The following is a 22,694-nucleotide window of genomic DNA, read 5'->3' as shown; positions in this document are numbered from 1 at the left end:
TTTTGGAGGAATCTTTTGATGAAGAAGATGAATGACCGGCATGGGTGAATTTGATGAAAAAGCCCAAATTAACTCAAATTTGTGGTTGGGTAGGCAGATGTGTAGAAATAGGGACTTGTTGAGGTGAAATAACAATATGACCAATAAACAATTGAAACTTTTTAATGAGGTTTCACCATTTTGAGTGTTGGGCCTAATTTGATAGGTCTACAATTGATGTGGCAATTTGTCAGTTAATCGTCGGTTGCTAGGGATGATGTATTGGCAAGTTGGTGGAAAGGCGACACGATAATTGGCATAGATGATAGGCGACGTAACAGTGATGTGGAGCAACTTGCAACGCTCCAGAAGCGGCGACCTGCACACTATATGTGAAGGAGAAGGGCAGTAGAATACGAGGTGGTGATAATCGGGGAGTTGTGGTGCTTTAAGAGTGAGGTGGCAGGTTGGTTGCAGCTTGCTGTTGGCTTGCGGGAGCGTGACGATCAGGGTGGTGCAAAGGTAGAGTTTCAACAAAGATCGGTAAAGTGTCGGCTGTAGGCTAGAAACATGAGAGGGCAGATAACGGACAACGGACTCCCAAGTAGCAACGCACAATTGCAGATGGTCAGCTCTAGGTGGCATTGCCGATAATAGGCAAGGTACAACACAAGGTAGGACTGATACTTCGGAGAAGATTGGAGATTGAAGGATGCATGGGCGAAGATGGTGGGATGGAGTGTAATTGCTGATGGAGAATATAGAGCTGACATGAAGGCAATGGCTTGTGGGACAGTCGGTCAAGTGAGAGGAGCTCAATGGCAATGGCTAATGGCAAAGTGATCACGAGTGATGGTGAGGGCGATGAAGACAAGTGGCTCTGATACCATTGTTGGCCTAGGCTTGGAGCAATTGTGTGATTTATTTAATGGAAAACGAATGAGAATGAAAGAATTAATTGATGCACAATGATACTCGACCTCGAATGAGAAGCAGCGTATTAGAGTGAGAGACATCACAATGCTCAAGGCGATCACACTAAATAATGCACAACTTATATGCTAATGAGGCACAAAGTGCCTATTTATAACAAAATGAAACCCTAACGGCTTAACCATCATAGGAAACCCTAAAATTAACCCTAATTGCAGTGTCTTTTAGTGCCTAGGACACTAGGGGCAACAACTACATTTAATGACAGTTTAAATGCCTAGGGAGCTCGGACCATGGATCAAAGGGCATGAACGCATAGGGTGTGAGATGGCCTACAACATCCTCTCTCTTTCTCCAGCCATTTCTCGAAGTTATTCAACAAATTTCAGCCATCACAGCCATTAGAGATGCTGAATTCAAGAATTTATTGCAAACCCTAACTTCAGCAAAAATTAGGTCTACCAGCCACTAGGGGTCCCATGCTGAAGAATTGGAAGTCTAGCACTTGAGATTAGCCACTGAAAATTGAGGATTTTTAGAGATCTCAAGAGGTCAGCCAGCCACAAATAAATTTGGGGCTAAATTTGTGTTCCCAAGTGTGTGTTGAAGGCTAATCCCTTGCTAAATCAAGGACTGAATTTGTTTGAAGGCTTGTTCTTAACTTTGGGCAGCAAGAGCCATTGAAAATTGAAGGAGATAGGAGCCAAAAAACATGTAGGGATATTGCTTAGTTAATGCTAGCATGCTTCATGAGCTTGATTTTGCTTTGTCAAGCAGAGCTCAAAGCGTTTGTACATCAAGTGTGTCATGAAATGCTGAGGTGTTGGATTGATGGGGTATAAAGCTTTCTTGTAAGCTAGTGTACTTAGCTTTGGGCCCAATTAATGGACTTTGGCCGTTAATCCATGAGGGGAGAGGATAAAAGCAGAAAAGAGAGGAAAAAGCAATGTGATCATTGGAAATACTTGGAAATCGGAATGTATCTTGGACATTGAGTCAATCCTTATGCAATTGAAGCTAAATAATACTTGTTTCATGGGAAGGAAGTTATGCAAAACAATGGTTTGTATTACATTGTATTACATAGTGATGTGTGTGTGACTAGAGTTAGATTTCTCTTGAAAGTGACTTGCCGAGAGAGCAGTCGAATTATAGGCGAATTGCCTAGAGTAATTCTTATGAGTTTTGAGTTATTGGCTTGCAGGATTTGACATATGTATACTTTGGAGTTTCCCTAGCTTCTCTCTTATTTTTCACTAGCTCTTCTTGACTTGCCGTGCCTGCTTCACGAGCAAGATAATTGAGAAACGTTTCACCCTTGAAATGTTGCGTATCACCCCGAAATGTTTCACCTTTGGGCAAGTCCTAAGCAAAATGCCAAGTGAAATGGTTGAACAATATTTGTGTTATAGTTTTCTTTATAAATAATGAGTTGCAACTTACATGTTTATACCATGCAAACCCTTTCATGTCAATAAATGATGTCTATGATATATGCAGTGTTTAAAAACACTCAAAAAAGCACAAAAAAACAATTGTTTTTCATTTAGAAAATCTTGTTTTAGTTAGCCGTTTCACTTTGGACGTTTTGCGTTTCAGTGAAACATTTCAGGCATTTCAGTTGCTTCGTGTTTTAGTGCCAACAAAACATGTTTTGTATTTACCATGTTCATGAGACCCCGCATCTTCCAGCCATCGAGCACGCAATGCTCCAATAGCATAATGCCACCTTAGGGCCTCCAATAAAGGAGAAGAGTGAGAAGACACCATGGATTTTGAATGGAAAGGTGTTTTAACCATTTCGAATTGGTTATGTGTTACTTGTGTCCCTCTTACAAACCAAGCCTTACAACACTGCAAGATACTCCCTAGAAGAGCACCGACTTTAATACCATGTGAAGATATGTTAGGGTTTGCATAAAGAAAACACATGATGTGCGAATACAACTAAAACACAATAAACCAAGACAAGAACACAAAACTCAAAAAGGAGAGAGAAGGGTTTTTGATTAATGAATAAATGCTGTAAATTAATGAGTGGAGAAGATGATAAAGATGAGCTGCTCAAGGAGCAGAGATGTCTCTTGAGCAAATGGTGATGGCTTGCAGCAAGGACATGTCCTTTAAAGGATGTAGATGAGGGTAGACTGATGACGGCAGCAATTGTGGGCTGACGAGAATGAAATAGGATGCACAGGAGGAAGATTGGTGTGGTTGAGTCCCTTCTATAGAACAAGTTGGAGTCCGAAGAAGTTTAGAGTCTCATATAAAATGACTAAAATGCCTTTTTAGGGCTGTTTTAATGAGCCAGAGAACATTGAAAAAAAAAAAAGATAATTAAGGAGGAATATTTTGGTTGCTTGATGAGTCCTAGTAAGTTGTGTGCATGCTTGCCACATCACCCACTTGGTTCTAGCCCTTGTGCACACACATTAATCGGTTGAGCTCCATAGTTTTAAATGGCCTAAGCTCTAGCCCCTATGCACACATGAATCTGTTGAGCCCCATATTTTAAACGGCCTAAGCTCTAGGCCCTATTCACACATTAATTGGTTGAGCAGCATATTATAAATGGCTTAGGCTAGCCCTTGTGTTTTGTTTCTTGGCAAATGTTGGTGACTTAATCTCTGCTGAAAGACAATTTTCTTTACAACTCCCTCATGGTTTTAGGGTGTGATTCCTTAGCCTTGGACTTAAACTCCATGGGATTGCTGAATGCACCTAAGCTGTATTATCTTCATAAATCAATGTGAATTTAGTCATCTCTTCTAAGGTTTCAAGTGCGCTCCTCTTCACCTCCCTTTACCTCACCCAACCCTCTAGTGAAACCCCGTCTTCAGAAAGTCATTGATTCCTTCCAATTTTAGGAAATTTCATAGTATTCCATGATATATATTAGCAAGGGTCCATTTCAATTTCTGTATTTTTTTGAAAAGAATATGGTTCCAAACTGAGCCCAATCTTTAGGATTTTATTGGCTTCTTCAAGTGTTCACCACAACATATATGTGTTCGGCCTCAATTACAGGCTAACCTCAAGCACCTAATAGTTGGCTGGGATGCTCTTTAACCTATGCAAATTCTGTCATTTTTGGAGAAATGTAATGATTGTATTGTTATTCCTATCTTTCTCTTCCTCATTGAACTGTGGAGGTTTCATATCTTTTAGTACAGGATTATCTTATAGTTAGCGGAATGATATTTATTGTGTGGAAATGCTGCTTTATTATTTGCATGATAAGGGATCTTATTCAGAGATTTCTCTAAATTACAGGTTGGCTGCAAAATGGGTTGCACATTTTGTGCCACTGGTTCAATGGGTTTCAAGGGGAACCTTTCAGCTGGGGAAATTGTGGAGCAATTTGTCCATGCTTCCAGAGTTGCACCTATAAGAAATGTTGTATTCATGGTGAGGACTTGTTTTGTACTTCTATAGGGATTCAGTTCTACATATTATGGTGGTTAGAGTGTGGTTATCAAATGTGATTATCAAACAGCAGTAGAAGTTTGTGGTTATAAGATCTGTTAATTTATGAATGGTCAATTGTACAAAAAAAACTTTTCAATATGATTCAAGTGTTCTCTTCCACTCTCCTTTTGTTCTTTAGGGCATGGGTGAGCCGATGAATAATTATAAAGCTGTTGTGCAAGCGGTTCATACAATGACTGGACGGTGCTTTCACTTGTCACCAAAGCATATAACAATCTCAACGGTATAGTGTGACAGAAATCTTATATTATTTTCAATTTTACATTGGCATACATGACTTTTCCAGATATTACTGCAAACGTATAACATGGTTTTCCTTACTCTTCAAGGGTTCGCATTTGATAATTATGTTAGAATACAGAATAGTCTCTTTGCTCCTTTTCTTCCACTTCCTCTCTCCTCCTCCTCATTGTTATCCTCTTCTTCCTCTCTCTTTCTTTTTTGTTTGAAGTTTAAATTAATGAATTGAAAGATTTACAAAGGAAGGGTTTTTTTTCTTCTTCCCTTCTACCTTCTAAATTGTCATCTTCCTCCTCTTTACTTTTGACTCACTATTATCTTCTGGATGAAGTGTTCTGTTCTTCTTCATCATTGTCATCTTCCTCTTTGTTTGTTTTTGCCTTATGTCTTTAAGGGTGCGAGTGGCTAAGAAGAGGATGAGATGATATACTAGTAGTGGAGCACTATGGATAGCCAGGACAACCAGATCTGGCCGCCCTAGAAAAATGGGCTGACTGGGCATCAAAAAATTTGGCTGACCTAGAAATGGGTGGCCTTAAGGCATCAGAAAAATGGACTGACACTGCCATAAATAGGGGGGAAGACCATTGTAAGGCACAAGTGGCCACAAAAAAAGATAGAGACTGCACGTGCAATGCAAGAGATCGAGAGTCCAAATGTCCCTGTTTGACTTAGACTAGGGCTCTCAACTAGGAGATGACATGTAGAAATAACATGATTGCTAAAACCCCTTAGATCTTGGGAGTGGCTGAAGGCCAAGAAGATGCATGTAATGAAGCATAGAAAGCAATGGAAGGGCCTTTGTGAAGATGTGAACAGCGTTGTCCTTGTTAGGGCAATAGACCAGATCCAATTTGTCTTCAAGATACACTTCCAAGCATGGAAAGGTAATGAACCTCCATGTGTTTTACGCAAGCATAAAACATGGGGTTCTTTGCAATGGCTAGAGCACTCTGATTGTTGCACAAAGAAGAGTAGTTCACTGTTGAGGAAACCCAATCTAGGCCAAGATCCAGTGAAGCTAGAGAGCCACTTGAGTCGAAAAGCACACAGCTTGGTACTCTGCATTCTTTGAAGAAATAGCAATGGTAGGCTACTTCTTGCTACTCTTAAGTAATTGCTCCAAATCCAAGTGTCTAGGAAAAGCCTATGGTAGGGATAAGTGGGTGTAAACATCACATGGCCAATTTGGATTTGACCATCTAGAGAGAGTGACTGCATCTCCATAGAGAATCCTGTGAGAACAGGTGCCTTGTAAGTTCCTCAATGTTAAGCTAAAAAGGATGCATTACACATTGAATATTTATTAGCTCTTTAAAACAGCCCCAATATTCACTGATTACCAAAGTTTTTTGTCCTGTAAATGATAAGCCAAAACCCTAATTTTGGGAGGACCCATATCTATAAATAGGAGGCTGCCCAGCCACTTTGTTCATCTGTGTTTTGCAAGTTCAGCCATCACATCCTTGGTCCCATGCCATCGTCAATGTAAGGGGCTCTGTTTTCTGCTATTGTCTAACTTCAGTTGCTTCCCTACAGTCAGGGAACTTCTCCTTCAGCTGGCACCTTCACTATTGCTGTTCTAGGCTGCTGTGTTTACTACTATAGCAGGCAGCCCTGCTGTCCAGCATCCTAGAAGGCAAGTTCTAGCCTGTGTTTTGCTGCTGCACAGGCTTCCCAACATGTGACTGCCCTCTGCCAGCTGTCGCCTAGCTGCATAGTGCTGTGTGACTGGCTGTGGACTTTTTTAGGTGGTTCATTGCTGTGTTACCCGTTTCAGTGCTCCAGACTGCCACGTTTTGGTTTCCAGCCTTCTGTCTTTCAATTTTAAGCATCATCTTAGCTTTGACCGGTGGTTGTAGCACTCGGGATCCATCTCTAGTGGAGCTGACTCTCTGATTACTCCTTCAGCCCCCTCCCAAGTTTTGGGAATAAAGGCCTTGTGCCTTTAAATGTGCTCGGGTGTGAACACACCCTTAGCACTTGTACTTACACATATATATCTATCTAAAAACCTAAAGGTACTTGTCACAAGACTGTGACAACTATTGCCTTTTTGTTGATTTCTTTATTACATATTTTATTTGGTTTTTCTTTTTGGAAGGATCCCTCTTGAAATCTAAACGCCTGAGTTGCATGGCCAGTTTGTGAAACGGACAGGAATGTCTAGTGAGTCAAGACTGGACAGTTAAGGTCCAGTATAAGTCTGGAAGAGACTGATGGCACTGTAAATTGACAAGCCTGGAAGAGACTTGTGAAAGTGTATATGGACAAGTGTGTTGAAGAACTAGCTTGGAAGAGACTAGTTCAAAGTGAAGATGGACAAATCTGCAAGAGATTAGTCCATGTGGGGTCTTGTGAAAGTGTATATGGACAAGTGTGTTGAAGAACTAGCTTGGAAGAGACTAGTTCAAAGTGGAGATGGACAAATCTGCAAGAGATTAGTCCATGTGGGGTCATCAGTGGAAATTCACTTTCAGTTGAGCCACATTACAGATTTGGATGTAGCCATAGTCTTCAAAGATGGTCAGAAGACTAGTGGGGATGCAATGGAAGCAACACCTAAAATTTAGGGAGTTACTATTTTTGGATCCCAGAATTTGTTCGCGTCATTATCTTTGTTTTTGTACGAGGATTAATCCTCTGGTCTGTGCCGAGGTCAAATTTTGAACCGAGGATGGAGAATTTTAGACCGAAAGGTTTTAACAGGAAAATTGTTACATGTATGCCATGTGTCACAATTTGGGCATAAATTCCCCAAAGAGAGAGAGAGGGCAGCACAAAAACGAGTTTTAATACATGGGGGGCTCATTTTTGTGAAAGGGAAATGGATTGCTGCAGATGGAGAGCTCTTGAGAGCTGGTCTACCTTGTCTATGATGCACAAGAGGCTGAGCTTGCTTCCTACTCTCTCTTTCTCTCCCTGACAGTATGGTTATGTTGCAGAATCAAGGGCCTTTCTTCTGATTCAGGTACAGCTGTGTGGAATATGCTGTTTTTGCATGAGGCAAGAGCCTCCTTTCTCCAGGAATAGGAGCAGTTGTATGCTGTCCAAGCAGGGACAGGAGGGTGGTAATCTCACCAAGTGTCTAAAACAGCACTGAATCAATACTGTTTTTGGACTGTTCAGAGGTTATTTCAGAGCCCAATTGATGTCAGAATCAAGGGGCACTTGGCCCAGGTGATGTAGGACAGTGCAGGGAACAATATGAGCTGAGAACAGGTGTCAGAACAGGTCTGAACCAGTAATTACAGTGGGCTGAACAGTATAGGGAACAGTAAAAGTTGTAAACAGGTTTCAGAACAGGTCTAAACCAGTAAATACAGCAGGTTGAAATGGTCAATTTTGCACTCCAACCAGAAGATTCAGACTTGGGCAGAGTTTCCCCTCCTGGTCAACTTGATTTGGGTCAGTAATTGTAGTGTTATGCTATCAAATTTCACCCAGAATAGGTGAAAGACAGCCCATTGTACTTTCTCTTTTTAAAAATAAAGAAATACCGCAAGGGGCGCCTAACTTAGGGGCCAACAGGGTGTATGTGTTGCAACAGGAGCATTCTAGCTTCCTGTATTTCTTCTTGATTCTGTGTCTTTAAGTTCAGGTAAAGTGGGCGACTGTGAATTGGGTGAAAGCATTTATGTATTTTTGGTTGTACACTCCCGCCCTTTCTAGTGAACAGGCCGGTTACATGGTTCCATTGCCGGGATCGAATCACTTTTTCCCTAAAGATGGAGCCAGGGTTGGTTTCGGTGTAAGACACACAGAATTCTGCATTATGGCTGATAGAAAGGAAGACACGAGAGAGAAAGTGTCTTCATCACAGGAGATTCCTGTTGTTCATGAGGTGGGAGAGTCTTCTAGATCTCCACAGTTTGTTACTCCTCCTGCTATGGTTGAGCCACAAGTTCTTACGGCTTCTTCTATGGATGAAGACACTTTCAAGACTCAGTTAGTTGCTGTTGTGAGTATGTTTACTCAAGTGATGCAGAATCCAAGGTTTTTGGCATTTTTGCAGTCTTCCCTTCCTTTACAGCAAGTGGGGCAATCTGCAAAGATTTCGGATCCAGTAGAGGTCCAGGATAAGGGTAAGCATGCTACAGATTCAGTGGAAACACCAAGGCAGCTTGCGGAGTCAATGGAGACTCCAAGATTGGTTCCGACTGTCCAAGAATAGGTGGCGGAAACGCTAGTTACACAGGCATTGCCAGTTCAGCTCGCCACTTTACAGCAGCCAAATGTTGGTTTAAATGGACAGGGAAACAGTTTTCAGGCTTTACCATAGGTTTTTCCACCGACCTCTGTACATCCTGGGTACTTTGGAGGTGGATCTGTATTTCAGAGTATGGCTGGTTGTGCGCCTGGAAACCAGATTTATGTACCATGAACAGTGTTTGGGGGTACACAGGGTTTTATGCCAAACCCCATGTCTGGCAATATAGGCATGCAGCCTGGATTTCAGGGAGTTCAGGGCAGTTTTGGCATGCCACAGGGCACTTTTGGTATGGCTGGTTATCAAAATCAGCAAGCAAGTATATTGTCTACAAGCCCTGTAGTCAGTGGTTCGGCAACTCCTATGCCACCTGTTAGTGTTCCTATGTTACAGGCATATCCTACGGACCCTTTGATGGCTCATGAGAAGCCAAAGCCATACAAGGAAGGTGGTGCAGCCGTACAGTTTGACATCTTTCGAGGATTTGAAGATAGGACTAAGGCTCTCTCCTTCTTACAGCAGTTTGATGTTGCATTTGTAGGAGGAAACTTTACGGAGCCTTCTAAGGTCCGGAAAGCTGCCACTTTTCTTAAGGACAATGCTAGTCAGTGGTGGAGTACAGTGTTGATGCAAGGATAGGCTCCTGCCACTTGGACTTACTTTAAGCAAGTATTTGCTTTTGCTTGGTTGACCAATGAATTTGAGATGGATGTTATGTCAGCTTGGCACAATTTGGATGCATCTAAATGCAAGGATCTGGAAGACTAGAACAAGAAGTTTTGGGAGGCTTTGCTTCCAGTCACTTCTTACAGGGTTGTGCCATTGACCGAGCAGATAGAGAAATATTGCTATGGGCTGCCCAAGGAACTCCGGAATTATTGTACAAAGACAAAGGTCACCACTTTGACTCAGTTAATTGAGAATGCTACCACAGGAAATGCATTATTGTTGGGATAGTCAAGTGGTTTTGGGGGCAGCATTAAATAGGAAAAATCTGGAAAATTTTCAGCAAAGAAGCCATTTGGTAAACAGGTTTCTTAGATTTCTCAAAGCACAGGTAAATCTTGGCAGTTCAAGAAGAAGCCAACCAAGTTCTTTGGACAGCAGCCAAAGGACCAGAAGAAACCTTTTGTGCGCAAGTCTCTTGAAGAGAGAAAGGCTTTAATGGCTGAGAGGAAATGCTTTATCTGTGAGTAGACTGGTCATATTGCGTCTAATTGTCCGGACAAGAATAAGAGATCAGTTGATGATGATAAAAAGGACAGGAAAGGAAAGAAGCCTAAACCTTCAGCAGGTTTAGTGCCAGATATGTTGGGAGACAAGCCACACTCGGATGCTAATGAGCTTTGCAGAGCTTGGGGTAAAGTTAGGGATCAACATGTACTCATTTTCTTTGATCCTGGAGCTAAGGCAAACTTTATCCCACCAGAGTTGGCTTCTACTTTGGGCATCAGAGCAGATGAGATGGGCTACACAGCAGAGGCAAGGTTGGCATGTCCTGGCCACTCAGAGTCTGTGACACCCATTCTTGGAAAGCTGCGTCTTCATATACAGTCTTATGTTGATGCAGAAGAATTTTATATCATGCCACTTGAAGGCTGTGATGTCTTGTTGGGAATGCCATGGATGTTCGGAAAGCATGGTGTGTTGGATGCCTTTAACAAGACACTGACTTTGGAACATAGGGGAAAGACTCATGTGCTTGATGTGAAGCTTAAAGGAGAGTCTGTACCTGTTGTATCGGCTTCTGCCATTACATCTGTAATAAAGAATCATCTTTCTGCGTACTTGATTTTTGCACGTGATGTCAAGGATTACGATGAGTCAAATTTTTCTATGTTAGATAGAGACATGTCTGCTTTCTTGTCTCAGTTCAATGATTGTTTTTCTGACTCATTACCATCATAGTTGCCACCAGAGAGGTCTGAGGATAATGCAATAGATTTGGTGCCAGGCAGTAGCCCACCAGATAGACCTCCGTATAGGGTTAGTGCAGCCCAACAGAAAGAGATATTGAGCCAGGTGAATGAGTTGTTGGAAAAAGGGCTGATTCAGCCAAGTTCATCTCCCTTTTGCTCACCAGTGCTCCTAGTGCAGAAGAAGGATGGCTCTTGGCGCATGTGCATAGATTACCGAGCGTTGAACAAGAGTACCATCAAGAACAGGTTCCGCATTCCAAGAATTGACGACATCCTTGACCGTTTGGAAGGAGCGTCAATTTTCAGCAAGATAGATTTGAAGAGTGGATACCATGAGATCAGGATTAAGCAAGAGGATGTGCACAAGACTGCATTTAGGACCACATTTGGTCTTTATGAGTTCTTGGTAATGCCATTTGGACTTACTAATGCTCCTGCTACGCTTAATCGAATGATGGACATGATTTTTCCTCCATACAGGCAGTTTGTTGGTACATTCTTTGATGACATGATTGTCTTTTCAAAGAATGAATAGGAGCATAGAGAACACTTGAAAGCAGTCTTTGATGAGCTTTGCAGTAATAGGTTGCTTATCAATGGCAAGAAGAGTGAGTTCTTTTTGGAAGAAATCCAGTTCCTGGGGCACATAGTGTCAAAGGATGGTGTCCGAATGGATCCTGCTAAGGTTGAAGCAATTAGAACATGGCCAGATTTGAAGACTGTCCATGATGTTAGAAGCTTCTTGGGTTTGTGTTCTTATTACAGGAGGTTCATTCGCAATTTTGCAGAGATTGCTTCACCTTTACATGCTGTACAGAAGAAAGGAATCCCTTTCCAGTGGACACAGAAAGAGATTTCAGCTTTTAATCTTCTTAAAGAAAAGATGACTTCTAGTCCAGTGATCATTCTGCCAGATCTTAGGAAGTCATTTGTTGTCCAATGTGATGCCTGTGGCAATGGTGCAGTGTTAATGCAGGATGGCCGGATAGTGGCTTATGAAAGCAGAATCTTGCGAGGGCCAGAGAAGACTAAAGGTATCAAATTTTTTGTACCATTGTCTAGGGGCTTGTTTCAGCCCATATAAGCTGCGTTTCAACTTACAAACCAAATGCTCTTTTCTTGGAATAGCAAATCCTTCTGGCTGCTTCATGTACAGCTCTATCCAAGTCACTATGAAGAAAGGCAGTTCTCACATCCATCTGATCCAACTCTAAATCCAAGGATGCAATGAGAGCTAACAAAAGACAAAGCATAGGCATCTTCACCACTTGTGAAAAGACCTCCTGGAAGTCTATGCCTTTCTTCTGTGTGTAGCCCTCAGCAACCAGTTGTGTCTTGTACTTGGGCTTCCCATCAATACATTTCACTTTGTAAACCCATTTATTAGGAATAGCTTTCCTATCCTTGGGCAAAGGTACAAGCTCCCATGTGTTATTTCCATATAGAGATTTCATCTCTTCCTGCATAGCAAGCTCCCACTTTCTCTTGTTTTCACATGACTGTGCTTGTTTAAATGTCTGAGGCTCACCCTCATCAGTCAACAAAATGCAATCCAAAGATGGCTGAAACCTCTGTGGTTGCTGTTTGACACATGTAGACCTTCTTACCCAATGATTTGCATTATTAGGCAGTGGGCCTACATCCTGAGGAATGTGCACACCATCACTAGGTGGCTAATTTTTAGCATTTTCTTGCTGCTGTAATCTGTTTTCAGCATGTTCTTCTTGCTGTCCTATTTCATCCTGTGCATCTACGTGCTGTCCATGATCTTTTGGTTGTAACAATAGGTTGCTACTCATTTTCAGCATCAAAAGGGATAGAACTTTCAGCTAATGGCTGTTGAATAGCTGGCCGTTCATGCTAAAATTTGACTTTCTTTTGTCAAGAACACCATGTGTAGCATTATTTAGCAACTTTGCCTCATTAAATGCAATCCAAAGATGGTTGAAACCTCTGTGGCTATCTTTTGACATGTATAGACCTTCTTACCCAATGATTTATATTATTAGCCAGTGGGTCTATATCCTGAGAAATGTGCACATCATCACGAGGTGGCTGATTTTCAGCGTTTTCTTGTTGCTGTAATCTGTTTTCAGCGTGTTCTTCTTGCTATCTTATTTCATCATGTGCATCTATGTGCTGTCCATGATCTTTTAGTTGTAACAATAGGTTGCTGCTCATTTTCAGCATCAAAAGGGATAGAACTTTCCGCTAATGGCTGCTGAATGGCTGGCTGTTCATGCTGAAATTTGACTTTCTTTTTATCAAGATCACCATGTGTAGCATTTTTCAGCAACTTTGCCTCATTAAATACTATGTTTCAACTGCATACTATCTTCCTGCCTTGAGGAAGCCAAACACTATATCCATCTCTCCCTCATCTCCATATCCCATGAAGATGCCCTTGATGGATTTCATGTCTAGTTTGGTCCTCTGTTCTACAAGTACATGCACAGAGGCATCACAACCAAAGATACACAAATGGTCATATGAAGCAGGTTTGCTAGACCAAACGTCTTCAGGAATGCCACTTTTCAATGCATGATTGGGAGAGTGATTGCATACATGAATTGTAGTTTTAAGAGCCTCTCCCTAAAACTGCTGCGAGAGATTAGCTGTGGACAACATGCATATGATTCTCTCACAAAGTGTGCGATTATATCTTTCAGCCACGCCATTTGATGCAAGATTCTAAGGGGCTGTCAATTCCCTCTTAATGTCATGCATCTCAAAAAACTTGTTAAATTCATTTGAGACATACTCACCCCCATTATCTGTTCTTATGGCTTTCAACTTAAGTCCTTTCTGTATGGTAACAAAAGCATGAAACTTTTTAAAAGCATTTAACACTTCCTTTTTGCTCTTAAGTACATATACCCATGACTTTCTATTGAAATCATCAATGAAAGTAACAAAGTACTGTGTACTCCCATATGAATTAACAGGCATAGTGCACATATCAGAGTGTACTAAGTTAAGAGCATTAGACTTCTTAACGACACCGGAGTAATAAGGAGACTTCACATGTTTTCCATATAAGCAATCATTACAAAATTCGAGACCAAAGCCTTTTACATCAAATCTCCCTAAAGAGGAGACAACCTGAAGGCCTTTCTGGCTCATATGACCAAGTCTTTTATGCCAAAGCTCCATCTGTGAATGGACTTCAGCCCACAGCCACATGTAATGCTTTACAATGCAAGTAATATAAAGTCCCCCTTTTGTTACCTTAACAATCAGCATAGAGCCCTTATGGACCTTCTAAGATCCGCCACCAAAGGTAGTAAAATACCCTCTAGCATTAAGCTGCCCAACTGATAGTAAACTTTTCTTTATACTAGGTACAAATCTAACATCCTGCAAAATCAGCTCTTGGCCATTTTCAAGGGCCAACTGAATGGTGCCAACACCCTCTATCTCACATGCATAGTTATCACCTAAGTAAACCTTGCCTAGGCAACCTGCAGTGTATTCAGAAAATAACTCCAAAGAGGGGGCAACATGAAAAGTGGCACCGCTATCCACTATCCATGATTGTGACAGTCCATCATGAGTCGAAAGTAAAGCATCGATTACATCCTTTTGGTGATGTGCATATCACCTGCTACTGCCATAACATTACATCAGTGCATGAGGCTGCAACAAGTACATCTTCAGTGTCAGGAAGCTCTTCAATAACCACACTTGATGCAACATTCGCCTTTGCAACTTCTTTTGGGGAAGAGTTGTCATCATCTTTCTTATCATCCTTTTTTTTCTTACCCTGTTGTTTCTTTCTTTCTTGCTCTTTCTTGAAGTACCGACAATTGGGGTTTTTATGCCCTTTATGCCCACATTGATAGCATGTGACATCCTGCTGTTTGCCCTTGGCTTTACTTCTGCTTTTGCCTTTATTGGTTATATTATCCCTCTTTTCAGACTTACCTCTTACATGGTAAGTTGAGCCACTGGTCTCACCACTAGACTTTCTTCTGATTTCTTTATTAAGAATTGAACCTCTAACACCATCAAAAGTCAAAGCGAGGTTGTTGCTAAGTGACACAACCAAAGATTCCCAGCTGTCATGCAAAGCCATCAATAAGAAAATAGCTTTCAATTTATCATTGAAAGCTGCCAAACTAGAGTTCTGCAAACTGACTCAAAACCCTTGTGAAAGCACTCAAATGCTCAGATGTTGGCTTAGACTCATCCAACTCCATGTTCACAAGTTACGCATAAGATGCACTTGATTCACAGAGTTGTATTTTCATAAGTGTCCTTAAGTTTTTTCCATATAGCATAACCTGTATCAAGATGCTTGATGTCTGTAAGTATATCATTAGACACTACCATCTTAATATATGCAATGGCCTTCTTGTTAAGTCTAGCCCAATCCACACCTGTCATAACTGCAAGCTTAGTCTCCAAGAGAGCATCTTCACAGTCCTTGAGAAACAAAATGCCTTGCATCGTATCCTTCCACAAGTCAAAGCTAGTGCCATCAAACCTCTTGATTTCAAAGAGGGATTTAGTGTTACTGCTGCTAGAAGCATTTGCAGCCATTTTTCAGCAATACACCAGAAATTCAATGCTGCAATTTATGGCAGCAAAAATGAGCTGAATATTCAGCTGATTTCAGCCCAAATTTTCAGCAAATAATAGCAAGATTCAGTCCAAGTACATGCACAATAGTAGAACAAATGACTTTCAGCAGTATGACTGCAATTTCAGCATATATTAAATGCATACGTCACTGCCAGGTAACTCCCACTTCAGCAATATCACCAAAAATACATTTGCAACAATCCCAGATCTGCAAATGATCACCAAGACTGCTGCAATATGAATAATCAGCAATACTTCAACTCAATGGGAGCTTCCCAACATGTATACTGCATACATATGTGCTCGTATCAACTTTTGATACACAAAACACCAAGAAATCTCTACAATTTCTCCAAAATCACACAAGCGGAAGATAAAAATGCTCAAATCACTCTGCTTATGGCAACAAGATTGCTTCAGCAATATTCCCAAAGTTTTCACGCATCAATTGTGCCAAAATCTGCAGATTTCAGCAAAGGCCCCAAAAATTTCACTGTCAAATTTGCCCCAATTGCATTAATACATGTTCTTGAGAGAATAAAATTGGCAAATTTTGCAAAATTTCACAAAATATTGCAAAAGCCCCAAAATGTCCGGGTTCAAGTGTGTACGAATGTTAGCCAACTTGACTTTGTTGAACAAAATTTCACCAACATAGCAAAATCCCTAAATTTTATTGGTCCAATGTTGAGAAATTTTACTCAAATGAGAAAAATTTCACTAAATTTGGCAAAATCCTCAATTTAAACACGCACAATGTTTGCAATTTCTGACACAGATGCCTCAATTATGCATGAACAACACTAAATCTGGAAAAGCCCCAAATTTTTGGGCATAAATTTGCACAAATCTGAGCACTGTGCTTGTGCGCCCGAACCCCCGTCCTTGAGCAAGGGGCATGCTTGCAAAAATTAATGAAGAATTGACGAAAATTGCTTATAACGTGACGAAACACCAGCCATTGTCCAGCCGCCTATCGCTTGATGAATCTGCCTGCGCCTATCCTTGTGAGCTGTTGCCTGCTGTCGTTGACCTGTTGGAAGTGGCGAAAACTGCTGTGCTGACCAGAATCAGCTGTTGCCTGCAAAAACAAGACTGCACGTGCTGTCACCTGGCTGGGAACTGTGGACTGTCTATCCTGGCAACACTCATGTGTCAAAACAGTGACGACTTGACCTGTATTGGCCTGCAAAGGCTGTGCGTGACTTGTCTGATGACAATATGAGCAAAAACGAGCCTGAAGCATTGTCACGTGTCTCGCGCGAGCTCCTGCTTGACCAGCAGAGATGACGACTTGCTGATTTCTCGCGAGCGAAGCACTAGCAATGTCTCGCACGCGCTCCGGGAAGCATGCACACCTTAGCCGCAGCTCTGATACCAGTTTGAAGAGGAGAGAGTGCGCAATGCAGTGCAAGATAGAGGCGCGAGCAATAGAGTTGAGAGTTAGAGAGAGTGAACGTAGAGATAGGTGTACTAGATTGTGATGGTACACAAAGAATGAAGGAATGTATTTATATGTTAGGGTACAATAAGGGTGTGTACAATAAGGGTGTGTTCACACCCGTATGACTATATACATAGAGACGAAGGGACTTCACACCCAACATTTGGCTGGTTTTGTACTTCCCCTTGAAGTGTATTCTTAGGTTTTACTGGTCCATGCATGTGTCTTAGGACCAGCTGCAAAAATTCGATGTCAATGTCAGTGCAGATCATGCCGGATTCAGGGGATTATTAGCAAGTGAGTGTATAGTAGCTCTCCCACATCTAGGATTATGTACATGTTTTGAACTAGGTTGTTGATGTTTTCTTCTTAGTAGTATGAAAGTACCATTTACATCAACACTAGTCTTGTTCGGTGCATCCTTTTTAGGGGTTGAAACACAATTTGGCACATGAAGGATATGTTTTTTTCAACCTTGTTATTCGAAATCAGTCAAGCTACTACATTTGAGTATTTTGCGTGCCTCTTATGGTAGTGTTTTTTTGACAGGTGGGCATCATCCCAAAGATGATGTCACTAAAGCTTGATCTTCCAGCTGTAAATCTTGCGTGCTTCTTATGGTAGTGTTTTTTTGACAGGTGGGCATCATCCCAAAGATGATGTCACTAAAACTTGATCTTCCAGCTGTAAATCTTGCAGTCTCATTGCATGCACCAACACAGGAACTTCGTTCTCAGATTGTGCCTGCTGCTCGAGCCTTTCCACTATGTAAACTAATGGCTGCCATAGATTCCTATTTGATGGAAAGGTTATCTTCTTTCTGCCTTATAGTTCATTATTCAATGGAATTTACCTAGCCTGTTTTTGTAGCATTGGTAATATTGAAATGTCCTTTGGATTTTGCCCTTAAATAGCATTAAACCAAATTTGTTTGCAAAAGAATAATTGCTAAGAATAAAGCAGGAGTTTCCAGTTTGAAATTCAGTAGTTGATTTTTTCCTGTACCAGGCCCTTTCAGTAACCATGATATATTCCAACACTATTTTTCTTTTATTAGATGTATCAACAAAAGTTTGCATGCTATGCAGACTGTTGTGAGCTCCAAAGCCCACTCTACAGCTCTAGGTTCTGCAACTTGAGACTAGTGTGTGGTTTTTTCCAGCAGTGGAATGCTTGCATGAGCAGTTCAGGCAGCTGTTGTGTTGACCTCATTATAGTTGTGCCTGCTGATACTTAAGCACTTAGCCTCTCTGCCTGCATTTGCATGTAGTTTAGTTACAGACTACAATTTTGTTGGTTTGAATGGCTTTATATGCATGGTTTGCATGTTGTTAGCCTCAAGATATGATGCATCAGCCTGCATTGGCATTGGTCCTTGCTACATTTTGATCACTAAGATGGTCCTGTAAGTGCAGAATTTGCACTATATCAGTCTCTGTGTATGATGCAATACTCTTGCGGCTTTCTTACTCATGTTTATCAGTTTCTTGCATTGTTGTTGAGTAGTATTTTTGCTCGCCAAATTTTGAGACAGGCTGCATTAAGCACGATCTCTTGAGATAGTCCCTCTATGGACTTACTGCAGGTGGTGTGACATGTTGGCCAGAATCTAGGGGTTTGTTTTGGAGCTTATATAGAATACTCCCTTATTAGTATCACCTGACTTTGGATGGGTATTAAGGTGGGGACTTTTGTGCGCAAAAGTCCCTTATGTTGGTTAGGGATTGCAATAGGATGTGCTCAAATGTTCCTAACGTCTTGTTTTCGAGTGATGAGACTGTTGTTAAATTTTGTTGTTTCATTTACTGTCTATAATCATAGCTCGATGCTTGCAGATCACTCACTCCTAGTTTGTATGCAGGAACAGGAAGGTGTTTATTGAGTACGTGATGCTTGCAAATGTCAATGATGGAGAGGTGCACGCGCATGAATTGGGAAAGCTTCTCTTTGGTAGGAGAGTGGTAAGCTTGTTCAGTTTGTAATCTTTTGAAAGACCATGGTCCAAACAGACAGTTAATATAGATATTCTACTGCTAGAAAACACATTCTATCACTGCAAACGATCTCCGTCGACTGTATGGTCACAATATTTTGACAATGTTTATGCTGTGATGCCATCCTTAAGTACAAGAAATTAAAGCTAAAGCAACGGACATACCATTCCAAGTGAAAAGACTGGACTCTAGCCAGGAGTTGCACAGCGCCTCCTCCACATGCGCACACGCACATGGCTTGCATGCCAAAGGCACACATGTGCTGACGCATGCGTGCGCATGCACACACTCACTTTACAATGGGAATAGTCACCATGACACTGTTATATAAGAGTTCCTATATCATCAAATAGCTACCATATACACAAGAAGTTATCGACATTTTCGCACGTGGGGAAACAGGTTCTTTTCCCTTGTTTTTTCCTGTAGTGTTCAACATCATGAGCTTCTGCTCGGAAGGTACTGCATACGTAGCTGAGCGCTGTTGGGGGACAGGGCACTGCCGGCCCCACCCCGGGCTGGCCAAGGGTGCCTAGCTAGGTATGCTCTCTCTCCCTCGTAGAAGCTGATGATGTTGTCGCAATTCACAATGCGGTAGCTGCAGTGGGAATTTGTCTAAACTTCTTGTGATAAGGATTGCTGGAGCAAGTATCTAAATCAACTGTACATGTATAAGGGTTGCAGCTATTGTATAAGGGTCGCTGTGATACACAGAGAGAGAGAGAGAGAGAGAGAGAGGCTTTGAAATCTTTACCAAAATACTAAAAAAGAGAGGCTTTGAAACCATATAATGTGTGCCTTTGTAGGTGATCAACTTGATTCCATACAATCCGACAAGTGTGTCAATGCAGCTACAAGCTAGTGAACCGATGGAGGTATTACGCTTCCAAAAGATCCTCCGGGAAATATATTACTTGCGTACTACCGTAAGGCAGGAAATGGGTCAAGACATCGAAGGGGCATGTGGGCAGCTCTCTCTTAGTCGCCCACAACAGAAAGGCTTACACGTTTCTCTACTTGACAGATCGGCTGTCCTTGATATAGAAGATGTTGGTGGTTTACGTAGCACCTAACAACCGCTCGCGCGTGCGCGTGCGCACAGACAGTGGACACACACAGAGAGAGAGAGAGAGAGAGAGAGAGAGAGAGAGAGAGAGAGAGATTGTGTTCACGTAAGAGCAAATTAGAATAAGGACCTGGTCTACTAAATTGGGAGGGGCTGGATCGCTAAGCAAGGATCACTCTACAACTTACACCTGCACATACATATCACATTGCACGAAATTTCCTTACAAGTTCAACGTTTACTTTGTTTTTCATTCTTGTTGCTAGTGATCATGACATTGGCAGCTGTGAGAGTATGAACATGTGTTTACAACCAATGTAATATATGGTCGTGCAATAAATTTTGTGAATGACCACACGAGTTTGGACTGAAACATTACCTAATTATCTCAGAGCAAGTGGAGCCAGGCAGATAAAATAGTTGGGTGAAATTGAATGTCCAATGTGTGAAGCATTAAGAACAAGGGTGAACTTACAAGTATTCTGATTACTTGAGAGCAAGTGGAACAAGGTAGATAAAACTGTTGGGTGAAATTGAATGTTCAATTGGATTAATGTTATGCAATGGGACTTCTAGGAGTGTCTTGCTGGGGCAAGCATTAAGAACAAGGATGAACTTCAAATATTGTTTTCTAAATTTACAAATTTGTTTGGAGTATTTTAAGCATGTTTAACAGTTGCGAAAATTGTCATATGTAATATAGTACTTCAGTTTTTAAAAATATTAAGTGGCTTTTGATGTAAAAGTTGGAATGCTTTTGTTATTTATGCATGATCATAGCTTTTCCATATCCAACCTCCAAATGTAAAATTGTCAATGAAAGTCTACAATGGCCGAATTTCTATTTAATTATCAATGAAATCAAAATCTTATGATCACATTGAATCATCAGCAATGAAATGTACCCTTGAAAGCTTGACTATTCTGAGTATTCTTCAATCTTTTCAATAATGAAGCTTCTCAGCGTTCTAAGCTTCTAGTTGAGCAGCTTTATATGAGCTATGAGCAAGATTTTATCCACAGGTGGCCTCTAGCCCATTTAGACAATTTACACTATTTTGTTTAGCACATGAAGACTTCATAATGAGCATAACTTGTATATCAAATTCTTGCTATTCTTGCTTCTTACTATTAGGCAAGTGTTGGGACATAAAACGGGTCTGACGTTGTATCCCACTTCTAAGAAGTGCCAAGAGATTAAATATTTTTAAAGAAAAGAAAATTTTTAAATTATTACATCAAAAGGTCATTGAGGTAAATGACAAAAGTATAAAAAATGCTTTTGAGACATTGTCAATTACATCATAAATATGATGATTGATTTCACACTTGATTTGGTGGCATCTAAATGCTAGATATCATGTGATAGTGTTGTTCATGGGGATCTTGTTGGAATATGGATCGATGATAGGAAATAGGTATCCCTTGAAAATCCTCATGTCTATATGTTGGTCCTTTGGACTTTGGGAAAATCCCATAGGCAATGCGTATGTGTTCTCTCTATATGTTTTGATGTCACACACTTGTTAGGATAGCCTTGCCATAATTGAGCATGTGCCAAGTATCAAAATCTTATGGGCTACAAGCTACTAAAAGGGAGATCTTCATGGATTCGACATTATGTTTGCATATTTCCCAAATATGTATCAAGATAGATGTAGACATGCTTTGTTTTGTGCTAATGTTGAAGCTTTGGATATACTTTGATTATGCAAATCACTAGTGCCTCTTTTCCTCCCCCTTTTTTGCTTTAGGTCCTTGCCAACTTGGTGGTGTGTAGCCAAACAACATTGCAATTACAAGGTTGGTCCTGAAATTTATGCCTCTAAATCCTCTTGGATCTCATTGTATTGTATGAGTGTCCTTTTGTAGGCTCAATGACCAATCCTCAATATACTTAAGTCTTGTTGGAAATGTTAATTGTTATTCTCTATTATAAGTCTCCACTTCAGAAGATCTTCCTTTGCTTGCCTGTTGCATCTCCAATGTTTGAAAGATGTTGCAATTTAGGTCTTGTGGCAAATGTTTTAACGCAAACCATAGTTCCATTGAAATGGTGTTGTATATGGAGAATCTCTCCCCATAAGGATGGGACCCTTGACCGATAGTGGATATTAAGTGAGAGTTGGCTAGAAGAGATTGCCTTATCTTCTTTATAATTGTCATCATTGCTCACAAATGAAAGGTCTATTGATACAACTTTCCATGTTTTGAGAGTTGCAATTGTGAACATAATAGCAAATCGCTCTAAATCTTTAGTCTTGTTGGCATGGCTCTCTAAGTATTGATGTAATGTAATACATAACATCCATAGTAGTTGCTTTTCTTGAGGCTCCTCACTTGAATGACAAGTTATCTTTGGATCTTGGTTGAATGACAACATCCTAAGTCACCTTTGCCTTGGTTGGGTCTTGTCTCTTCCTACCAAAATGAAATTCCCAATGAGATGCTTCACATAGACAATTCATGTCTTGGAGAATTCATGATATGAATCAATGAACCACATGGTCAAAAGGAGAGCCTAAGTAACAATGTCCACTCTCCTTGCTAAAGAAAGTCTAGCATGTTTCAATAAAAGAGCTTTTACTTAATACTCAAGAAGTGCCAATTGGTGCTCTAAGGTAATAGTCTAAGTAAATTTTTTGTAATGTTTTAGGAGTGGACTACATGTTATATAGAACAAGTTCAAGGTACAAAAAAGTGACCTATGGGATCATATATTTTTGTTATTATTTCAAAAGCATGAAACTTGTATATTAAACCAATGATTTTATGATACTCTTGATATACAAACCTTAAAATATCACAAAGCAGTATGCCTTTGGAAGATTAGCTA

The 22,694-nt window shown here is 40.8% G+C and overlaps 1 protein-coding gene across 3 annotated transcripts in view; it reads left to right on the top strand.

The window, feature by feature from the left end:
• Window positions 1-20,481, top strand: part of LOC148036329 (Radical SAM superfamily protein) — a 90,484-nt gene extending 70,003 nt beyond the window's left edge. Inside the window, exons 3-7 of one of the 3 annotated variants that reach the window (XM_087678331.1) lie at window positions 4,186-4,320; window positions 4,520-4,624; window positions 17,437-17,606; window positions 18,660-18,759; window positions 19,599-20,481. In XM_087678331.1, the coding sequence (XP_087534457.1) occupies window positions 4,186-4,320; window positions 4,520-4,624; window positions 17,437-17,606; window positions 18,660-18,759; window positions 19,599-19,865 (777 nt within the window). In that variant the 3' untranslated portion in view covers window positions 19,866-20,481. The remainder of the gene's footprint in view (window positions 1-4,185; window positions 4,321-4,519; window positions 4,625-17,436; window positions 17,607-18,659; window positions 18,760-19,598) is intronic. The other 2 variants (XM_087678329.1, XM_087678332.1) reach the window with 2 other exon arrangements.
• Window positions 20,482-22,694: the final 2,213 nt, after the last annotated feature.

This window comes from Lygodium microphyllum, chromosome 5 (assembly GCF_053477565.2).
Source record: "Lygodium microphyllum isolate KBCC chromosome 5, Lygodium_microphyllum_v1.1.10, whole genome shotgun sequence".
NCBI classification, from domain to species: Eukaryota; Viridiplantae; Streptophyta; class Polypodiopsida; order Schizaeales; family Lygodiaceae; genus Lygodium; species Lygodium microphyllum.
Note: the sequence above shows the minus strand (reverse complement) of the source record. Positions and strands in the feature narration are given on the sequence as shown.